The sequence below is a fragment of the Poeciliopsis prolifica genome, unplaced genomic scaffold, assembly GCF_027474105.1.
Source record: "Poeciliopsis prolifica strain line A6 unplaced genomic scaffold, Auburn_PproV2 SCAFFOLD025, whole genome shotgun sequence".
NCBI classification, from domain to species: Eukaryota; Metazoa; Chordata; class Actinopteri; order Cyprinodontiformes; family Poeciliidae; genus Poeciliopsis; species Poeciliopsis prolifica.
Window position 1 is genome coordinate 974,865 of NW_026562400.1, and position 10,589 is coordinate 985,453.

The following is a 10,589-nucleotide window of genomic DNA, read 5'->3' on the forward strand; positions in this document are numbered from 1 at the left end:
CTCTGCCTCAAGACTCCTCTTTTAAAGCCTGCCGCTAAGGGTCATTCTAACAGTCCAGCTGCACAACATCCAAAACCAGAGGGAGAGTGTTTCATGTCCAACATAAAACACTGTTTAGAAATAAATGTGTTTATAATTTCTTTCTAAACAAAGAAATTCTGAATAAAATATTAAAAACAGAACAAATCAGAACTAACGTGATAGTGATAAAATATTGCTTCAAAATAATGTCGACATGAGCGGTTCAACTAGAACTAAGTTTTAAACATAATCAAGAAATGTTAGACAATTTATATATTCACATAGTATGGAGGAAAATATGCCAGGCAGTCACATTTTTAAATAGATCTAAATTCCAACAGTAAAAGACATTTTCTTTTTTTTTTTTTTTATCATGGATTACTTATTTTTGTCGCAGATTTTATTTTGAAAATCAAACAGAAAATACTGTTACAGATCGATTAGTTGAAAATTCATTTAAATTAACGTACTAGTATCACAGAACAACAGTAAAACGATAACAGTGAAAGAATAGAAGCATTTTCTGTTGTGGGAAAAAGAGAAAAGTTCGTTGTCGGCAGGATTCGAACCTGCGCGGGGAGACCCCAATGGATTTCTAGTCCATCGCCTTAACCACTCGGCCACGACAACTCGTGACGTAAGCCAATAGTGCAACGTTAAAGCCAGCTTTCCAAAGATTGCGTTACAAGTGATAATTGAAACCTGGCGGAAAACCGACTCACTCCAAAAAAAACTTCAGATACCGGTGGGAAGAAAACACCGGTATCGGTAGCTGATATATGATCAGCTTCCTCTGATCATATAAGTCATTCTATAAGTTCTATAAGTCATTCTATATGATCAGAGGAAGCTGAAACAGCTACTGATTGTTGATATGTCGTTCACTAGACTGGATTCCTTTGAACGGCTCTGAACGGTGAACGGTAGAATTCGATTCAGTTAGGCAGAACTGTTCTATTTTTTTTATGACTTTGCTTGAATGATGCTGTGGTAAACTTAACCAGAAAAAAGCGTGAAGTCACCATAACTTCTCATTTAAAATTAATAATGTGATGTTTTAATCAATCATATAAATACAACACATTAGAAATAAATCACCAGAATGTTTCATGTCAAAAGACAAAATTGATATTGGGAGGCTACAAAGAAAAATTGACGCAACAGTACAAGTTTTCACAGGAATATAATTATCATACGTGCAAAAATAATAATCAAAATAATCTTCAGGAAGTTTAAAAGCAACTGCCTTTCTGAGTAGCGTGAATCAAAACCATTCAAATTTAAGAGTTTGTGTAAGATCCTTAAGGTGTGGGCTATGGTTATAGTCAGTGCCTCAAGACCAAGAACACACAGATGTGTCTCCAACGTCGGCTACAACTGTTGAATTCATCACATTGTTAAGCCACTACTGAAGCACAGATGTCACAATTGCTTGAGGTAAAGCGATTCACTGATATGAACAGATGACACTTAGCTGCATTATGAACTTTCAGGGACACTTATATCATTGTTACATCAATGTCACAGTGGTTCTTGCCAGTTAGTAAATTAAGTAATTTTATTATGAGTGTATGCTTAATAAACTGTTTCTGTAGCCCAGGGATCTTTCAGTATTATACAAATATTAGAAGATGTACAGAGCCGACACAAACCCAGACTTAGCTTGTAGTTTTTATTTCAATTTTAATGTAATTTCCAAAAAACCTTTAAAACATAACAAAAAGCACTATAGTGCACATGATTTGTGTAAGAGACTACATCACAGTATTAGCTGCCACCGCGCGTTATCTTACTTCCTTTTTCCATTTCTGGTTTAATGAAGAAGCAAGCGGAAAATTAAAACAGGCTTATGACGAATTTTCCCATTTACGTATCGATTACATGACATATTAGTTTCCTCTGCTGTTGCTTTACTTTCCGAATAGATAAAGCAAATATTTTATTATTTCTTCGGCAAAGTATAAAAACATGCAAGGTTAAATCAGGGCAATAGCTTTCAAAGTTTCAAACCCATAAAAATCCAGAACTAAGATACCAACATTCAAAACTTTCCCCAGAGTTAAATTTGTACACAATGTGGGCGTATATATACGTCTTCACTTTTCAGTTCTGCATTTAAAAGGTTAGTCTGGTTCGCACCTCCTACACAGAGTCTCATGCTTTTCCCATCTGCACAAACAAAACACTCCACAAACTGGAAGGAGAACATGAACACCAAAGCCTGAAACACACTGTGATCAGATCCAGTTTTAATAAATAATACATCTTTCACACCTTCGCACACACACAATGTGAGAACATAAAACTAGAACTCAACCTATAAGGAGCTGAGTTCTGGAATGGCTCAGGAACAGCTTTTACCTACATACAGTCAATTTACTGTAATCCCACAACAATGAACAGAATACATTTCTCAACTAGTGTCAACTTTTTCTAATTTCTTTGTTTAGCACAATTTAAGTTAAACATTTTTATAAAATGTAAAGTAAAGAAAGACTGTTTAGACTGTTTAGTATAACTTTTATACTTATAAATTTTTATAATTTATACCGTTATAATTTTTACTGCTCTTTTTTTCCTTTAAGCAAACCATTTTGTTTGCATGTAGTTAAACTACATGTAAATATATGCTTTCCCCATTCTAGTAAAGTATTTTCTTAAATTATGGGGACAAACTGTGATAAAAATGCTCCAATCTCACAAATTATTTAATTGGATTATCCTGCATACCAACTAAACAGACCTCTTGTTGGTAGATATTAATTACCAGAGTACGGCAATAATACTACATTTCATTACTGTAAAACATATTAGTTGAATATAAAATAAAATAGCGTCCTTGGCGAATGGTTAAAATTCAGCACCAGAATTGGAACATAAACATCAGAACAGCAGTCTGTTAAAAAAAAAAAAAAAAAGAGCTTTACTATGCAATAGATGTTTGCCATGAGAAGTCCTGCGTATGAAGCGGCTAATATTGCATTTTTATTGTTTTGTTAATTGAGGCATTGAGCATCCAAGCAAAGTTTCCTGTGCACCTTTCTGATCTGAACAGGAACAGCCCAAGCATCCCGGACCAAAGTCCCGACCCGCATCCTGGACCCAGCAGACACTTTGACCGTCTCTCCATAGATCCTTCTTCTTTGCTTGCATGTTTGTTGTCTCGGAGGAGGCAGACTCTGTCAAATCTTTCTCAGATAGTCTTCAGACACAAATATGCTGCAACTTGGACATTTTGGGACCCAAAGTGTAAATCAACATCAAGTCCTTCTTTTCCAGCGGCTTGAGCGGCGCGTTCAACGAGATTTCTTTCTTGGCTACCTGATTTCTATCCTTGATTGTATTCTTCAAACATTTCTATGGAGGGAGAAAAGAAAATTCATTTAGATCAGGAGTAAATGAGGATCAGTCACAAATACATAAAAGATGAAAATGAAACATTGTGAAGATACTATTTGAGAATTTTTAATACTTACATAGCTCAAGAAGGAAATGAGAAGTGCGAGCACCAGCAGCGCTGAGGCAAAAATAACCAGGACTTTATCTGCCAGCAAAGTGGTTTCAGGTCCGATGGGAGATTCTGTGGCATCAGCAGGACAATCTGGAGACGGAAACAGAGACAACTGCTTAGAACCTTCAACGTTAGGGATAAATGTAGGGATTATCACAAATTATTCAAAGTAGTAGCAATGGTTTTAACACCAAATGATTAAAAAGGGTTAAAAGCCATCTGGGGCTCCGCATACAACTGTTTCAAACAGTCTAAAACAGTCCTGATTTGGAAATCAGAATAACCCACTTCACCATGAGGAGACTTCTTTTTACCTGGCAGTGTGAGCAGAACTTTTCCCTCCTGGTTCTGCTGTCCCACAGGTGCAGCCAGAAAACACAGGTACACTCCACTATCGCTGCACGTCACGTTGGGCAGGAAGAGGTCAAGGGATTCACCCTGCAGCTGCACTTTCCTGGTCATGTCTTTGTACCATCTGGTGGTGCCGTTTGGGAGGTTTTTGGCTAGAAGGCCGTTGCGCTGATGAGTCGAGTCACTTCCAGCCTGTGAAACCAAGGCAAAAACTTGTTACATGTTTGAAGGAAACTGAGAGATCAGAACAAGAATCTAACACAAGATGTTTAGGAGCAGAAGGAAACACAATCTATTATATATAGTGAGTTACCAGTTCGGTTTATATAACCAGTTTTTCTTAATTTGTTGTTATTTAAGTAATCTATTTTTAGACCAGCTCTGTAATCCTTAATCTGCCCGAGGGTGTAACAATATTTTCTAAAATTTTCTGAAGGCTATTCAAGTTTTTATTGGATATCAGCTCTTCATCTATTTTCAAAGGAGCATTTTACTGCCACTGAACCCTGACTCACAAACTGTCCTGCTTGTAAAAGGCTTCCCAGCTGGTATGCTGAAAACTCAGCAAAAAATCAATTTGAAAAAGGATCTGTAGGCTCTTTGTTACCAATCAGTCATCAGGACACAATTTGTTCCTGTGTGAATCTTTGAAGATGAATGTTTTTTAGCTTTAACAGTTCATTCAGAAAGCCAACAGCAGAAAACGTTCTACAAACTACAAACTTTGAAATAGATCAATTTTCATTTGGGTATGTTATTCTGATTTGACCTATTTTCTTCATTAAATACTTGAGTTCCAGGTTTATTACAGTAGATCAATAAAATTTTATATTATGCTTCCCAGGTTACTGATATACTCAAAACTCATCAAAGAATACATTTCCTTGCTGGTTTAAAAATTAAATCAGCAAAGACTGCTTTTCTGGTAATATTTTATGAGGTCATAAATCAGTAAACAATAAAAGTGTTTGGATCATTAAAGGCTGTCATCTTTTAAACAATCAAAGAACCAGTTATGAAACATTTTTGATAAGTTATGATAATTTGTAATGTTCATGAAATGTGTAATTTTTACAAGTTTTCCTCTAAAGTGTTTCTAACATATCTGACTATCAACTAAACTGTAATCATTACACTAGCAAGCTGAACTCTGAGGAATGAATGGGCTTAATAATAAACAAACTGCAGTAAACAGTGAACCATACCAGCTTAAACAACCAGTTTACAGAATCTACTATCGCTGCTGTTTAATTCTGACTTCTCTGTCGCAACAACAGACAGACCTCAATAATGCAGACTGCTGCTGTTCTTCTAATCTTGCAAGCTCAGTTTTATTTGCCCCAACTATTTCCAGTAACACATGAAGCCTTTATAGGAAATCAAACCGCAACCAGCAGCAGTTTGCGGTGTCGGGTTGTGACAGGCTTGGGTTTTCCCTCTCGGATTGCAGCCCTTGAAGAAAACGTTTGAGCAAGCGGCTGTTTTTACCTTGTACCACCTCACGGAGCTGTACTGGACCCCGGGTATTTGTTTGGCGGTGCACCTCAGGGTCGCGTCCTGATCAGAGGGAGTGGAAACCTCCAGCATGTCTTGGCTGACAGCCCTGCTGGACGCCGAGCTCACTGACGGAGAGGACAGAGGAACACGTCAGTGCGTTTCCCTTTCAGTTTGAGTGACAGAAGCGTGTTCAGATTTTGAATTCAAGAACAGCAGGAGGTTTAACATAAAAAAAAAAAAACTATCAGAAACTCACCCAGTGACAGCAGCAGAGGAACACACAGCAGCTGTGGAGTCATCATGATGAGTAGATTGAGAGACACGAAGTCCAAATAATGTGACAGACAGTCAGAGAGACGCAGACTGACGTGCAGAGAGGGCTGATGTTTCTTTATACCAGCCATGCTCCTCCCACTTCCTTATTGTCACTCTAGAATCTGAATTCACAACTAAAGTGACACAACAGTTGAAACTCTTCATCCCTCCATCCAGGGTAGAGATGAATGGACTTTATTTATTTTTATTTATTTATTCTTTTTATTAGCCAGCTAAAATCCAATCCGTTTAAAACCGATTGTGTTAACGAGTTGGATTCTATCCAGTTGTTTCTTTTTGTGCAACACTTTATGCCCTATAACGTGCTTTATAAATTAATCTTACTTTTAAATATTTGCTTACTTACGATTATTAATTCATTTGGAAGCAACATTGATTTGTCTCATTTCAAGCATGGCTCTTCCGTGTGATCTTAAGAACAAACTCCGCCTCCAGTCAACGCAGCTTCCTGCACCGGCAAAGTCATCTGAACAACAGAGGGATCAGTTTATGGCGTTGCCTTAATCTTTGACGACAGCATGGCTCATTTGATCCCCATGATCGTTGTTACAAGTGAGTATCACTATCATCACAGTGTTTTTTAGCTTTGATTCTCTACATGAATTATTCATTTATTGTTGATTTATTCATTTGCGATTGTCAAATTAAAATCCGCACGTTTCAAACGGGTTTGGAATTTTTTACACATCATTTTGAATTGTAAAATATTGAAAGAGGAAATGACGGAATGTTTGTGTAGAAAACAGAAAATGATAATGATAAAAAAAAATACGGTTCTGAAACATCGTGTGGAGGGAGGCGGTGAGTTGGAGGTGCGAATCAGTTATTATACCGCGATGTGTCTATAATTAAAAACACAGCATGTAAAGTTTTAGGAAACATATTTACGGTTTTATAACAATTATCCTGATGATAATAATAATAATAACATTCGTTAAAGTGAAAGTGGACTCTTCAGGTATTCCCCGTGCTCTCCGTGGGGTTTTTCCACTCTCAGGGAAAAGCATGTAGTAGTGAAATGAAAGCTGTCAGGGAATTCCCACCCCGCAGTGATGCAACTATTTGGTTAGTCAAACACGTGTCGAGACGTGAAAACTTCCCAATATTAACCAGGAACTTAACACAAGTTTCGATACTATCAATAGTAATGAGTTTTTTTTTTAAATCAGAATTGCGAAACAGATTTCCATAGCACCACATGTTTAAAAAAAGATCCTTGTTGATGTGCAGAAGTAGATTGAGGAGAACTGCAGGTCTCATAACAAGCAGCTGCTCTGCATGATATTTTACAATTAATAAGATCTGTGCCTCACTTCTCCTGCATCCTGGACAGGTTCGCCAATCTATAGGGCAACATAAAGACAAATGGTACAATAACATGCATACATAGCTGAGCACAATTTGGAGCAACCAGTCAACCCACCATGAATGCATATATTCACCTTCTTAGTGCAAGTAACAGTTTTACCACTAATACTTTACATTGCAAATAATTTCCTTATATTTGTGGTAAACTTATAGTAAACTATCAGATCTAACAGTCATGAGTTGGATGGTGCAGGGGTTAGCACGCCCCACGTTTGGAGGCCTCAGTCCTCAATGCAGATGTCACGGGTTCAATTCCCAGTCCCAGCGACCCTTGCTACATGTCTTCCTCTCCCTCCTGCCTACTGTCAAAAATACAAGCCACTAGTGCTGCAAAAACTCTTCGGAGAAAAAAAACACATTTACAACTTGCTACTTTTTTTTCTGCTTCCTCAGCAGTTGCCTTGTCGACGAGCAGCAGCTCACCAGTACAGGTCAGAACCTCAAAGTTCTCCTGCTGTGACCGAACTGTGAAATACTCGCATGATCTTTCATGCGATAACAAATGGAGCTCCAATGAAATGGTAAAGCTGGAAGTTTCACTATGTTCACGTTAAATGGTTTTAAACATGCAAACAACTCCTGCTGACATTTCTATAAGAGATGAGAGCTGGATAAATCCTTTTCCAGGTCTGAATTTTTCAGAAAGTGTTTTACTTCCTTCTCTTTTCTGAAAGATAAAAACCTAACAAAGCTTAAATAAATCCAACAGTATGCCTACATTTATATTCACATCCCATATTTTTTCTTAGATTTACTACATCACTACATATTGGACTCTAAATAACTGTAAACAGGCTCAGGGTGAACTGCTAAACAAAGAAAATAGCATTTCCTCGAATTTTTATAAACACAATAAAAACACCAAATTGTACTTTAAAGAAGCAGCATTTGTTCTAAGATACTTTATTCAGTCTTAGACACGTCCTTGATTAAAGAAATTAGGGATTTAAACAAGTCCAGACTGTGAAAAACAGTTCACTATGTTCACGTTAAATGGGTTTAAACATTTAACGTGAAATAGGATCTTTAATCTGTGAAATAGGATTTAGAGGAACTGAAAAAAAAAAATCTGTCCCTAATCTCAGAATTCAGAGGGGAAAAAATCAGATTCCTGAGATTAAAATCTGAATTCTTAGATTAAATTCTTGCCAGACTAACATTCTTGAAACATTTTTTTGAAACTGATATTAATAAATCAGAATATTTTAATTAAAAGAATAACAAGCCAGTCAGTGCACATCATAAACAATTCTTATTTTAAATAAAATCCATGAAAATTTGTTCCTCCACTTTCTCTCCACAACTCACATGTTCTGTTTGGTATTTTCAGAACGTTTTCTGTGTTGCTCTGAAGTAAAACATCAGTTTCTGCTTTTGTTCCTGTAGAACATTGCTGAAATCTCTGATGAGACCAAAACCTGTGAATCTCCATGCAAGGAGATCAATGATGATGGGATAATCCTGGACAGATGTGGGAACCGTCTGACAGTGACCGTCAACACTGTGTGCCATGTACGTTTCCAGCTTTCTATTTTATTTTAATCTAATTCTACCAGGGCTTGAATTTAAAGTTTAATACTTGGTAAGGGGTAAAACGTGTTTTTAACCTTAAGCTCATCTATGCAGGTAAATGGTGACATTAAGGAGACACGTATGACCTTCTATGGCCAAACGTGTTCCCTCTCATTCACCAATGGGATGACAAAAAATAAGAGTAAGTCCTTACTGTGTGTGTGTGTTTTTTTTTTTTTTATTAGACTTCTGAAAGTTTTTATGTGATATTACTGTAACTTATAAAATGTCTTCAATTGCAGATAAATTGACCAAAACAATTGATCAGATTAATCACGAGGAATTTATTTATGAAATAATCGTCAACTAGTTTAGCAATTGATTAATTGTTAACTGGATTGTCGAGACTCAACAATGAATGCAGATGCATTCTCTGCTGTAGATGATCATTAAAGCAATGTTGTTATTGCATTTTAGGCAAGAAAATGTTTATTCCCTTATTTAAGAAAGGAACTGACATGTTTATTTGCATCTTTTATTGTATTTCTAAAATTGTATAAAAAGGCTTACGTGGTCAAATTAAAAATCCGCAGAATATGCTATTTTTCAAATTGATAATTGAAACAATAAATTGTTTCAATCATCAATAGAATAATCTATTATTAAAATAATTATTAGTTGCAGCCCATCATCAAATACATACACTCTTAGACATGCAGAAAAAATGAAAAAAGAAACACAAGCTTAGTCCTAAGTATTAATCCTAATTAAAATTTTTTTTAAAATGATTCCTAAGTTTTAAATGCTCAATGTGTTAAATCTGACTAAATTAAATATCTTTTAAATCTAAATTCACCTGTGGTGGCCTAAGTAGATCCCATTAAATGGGATCAAACAGTTAAAGCTCTTCTGGACTAATTATTATTATTTGTTTTTTAATTTCAGGTTCTGTGGTGCTGCTGCTCACTTTCTTGACTGAACGGCTTCTCCGCTTCTTCAGTTAGGATTCGCCATATCAAAAAGTGTGCAAAATGCGTAGATATGTAGAAAATCAGCTTTTTTCTGACTGCACTCTATCTTCATCTCAGGAAATCTTTCATTCTCTCCAGTTCTTTTTGTGTCATAAGAGCAGTATCAATCTGACAGAAGTCAATTTCTGCATGTTTTTCAATGTGACTTTTAGCGTTTTTTATAATCTGTTTCCAATTTGTGACTGACAGTGCAATGAAATTATCATAACGACTGTAAAAAGATCATCAGATCAAATTCCCTAAGTTAAAGTTGTCCCCAAACTTTGTGAATGTATGCAAAAACACCTCTGAAGAACAAAACACTGGCAGCTGAACTTCAAAGTACTGTGACAGTTTTAGGTGGTGACAGAAAAAAACAGTGTAATTTTGAATGAGCTGTGATTTGGTGGCCAAAAAAGGATCTCGTAAAATAGAGAAGGACTAACTATTTTACTTTTGCACTGAATAGATGGATAGATGGATAGATAGATAGATAGATAGATAGATAGATAGATAGATAGATAGATAGATAGATAGATAGATAGATAGATAGATAGATAGATAGATAGATAGATAGATAGATAGATAGATAGATAGACAGATTTTTATTACACAGACTCAAAGTCCAAATTTACCTAAAAAAGAAAACAAAAACGATAAAGGAATAAAAAGGGTCTTAATTGTTTGATTTTATTATTTTCTGCATTTACAGTTAAAATGTTTACAAAAAAACTGGATCTGCATGTAGTTGAAGGAAGAAGAAGCACTTTACTGGAGCATCAAAGAGCATCTCACAGGTCTTACCTCAATAACAGAAACATTGAACAACTCTTTGACTTTGGTGCAATGATTTACTACAATTGGCTAAATACAGAATATTTTTTATATAGCTGAATGAACATCCAAACTGTTGTTGATCAGGTGAAAAGAAAATTAACACTACAGTTATTTCTGGATTTTTTTAAATTTAGAGAAATAAATAG

At 35.8% G+C, this 10,589-nt stretch overlaps 1 protein-coding gene and 1 non-coding gene across 2 annotated transcripts; both read right to left on the minus strand.

Moving 5' to 3' along the window:
• Positions 1-569: 569 nt before the first annotated feature.
• On the minus strand, positions 570-651 carry trnas-aga (transfer RNA serine (anticodon AGA)). The gene has a single exon. It is a non-coding gene; the product is annotated as a tRNA-Ser (tRNA).
• A 2,277-nt stretch (positions 652-2,928) lies between these two features.
• cd83 (CD83 molecule) lies at positions 2,929-5,749 on the minus strand. Its single transcript, XM_055047210.1, has 5 exons — positions 5,637-5,749; positions 5,372-5,505; positions 3,847-4,075; positions 3,498-3,622; positions 2,929-3,378 (listed from the first exon to the last, which is right to left on the minus strand). Exons 1-5 carry the CDS (start codon positions 5,680-5,682, stop codon positions 3,226-3,228), a joined length of 687 nt encoding a protein of 228 aa, XP_054903185.1. The 5' UTR covers positions 5,683-5,749; the 3' UTR covers positions 2,929-3,225.
• Positions 5,750-10,589: the final 4,840 nt, after the last annotated feature.

Excerpts from the sequence above, each read along its gene's own strand:
- cd83 (XM_055047210.1), bottom strand. The coding sequence starts at position 5,682 with ATGATGACTCCACAGCTGCTGTGTGTTCCTCTGCTGCTGTCACTGG. Across the intron at positions 5,506-5,636 it reads TCCTCTGCTGCTGTCACTGG|TGAGCTCGGCGTCCAGCAGG; the intron begins GTGAGTTTCTGA and ends CCTCTCCGTCAG. Across the intron at positions 3,379-3,497 it reads TCATTTCCTTCTTGAGCTAT|AAATGTTTGAAGAATACAAT; the intron begins GTAAGTATTAAA and ends CTCCCTCCATAG.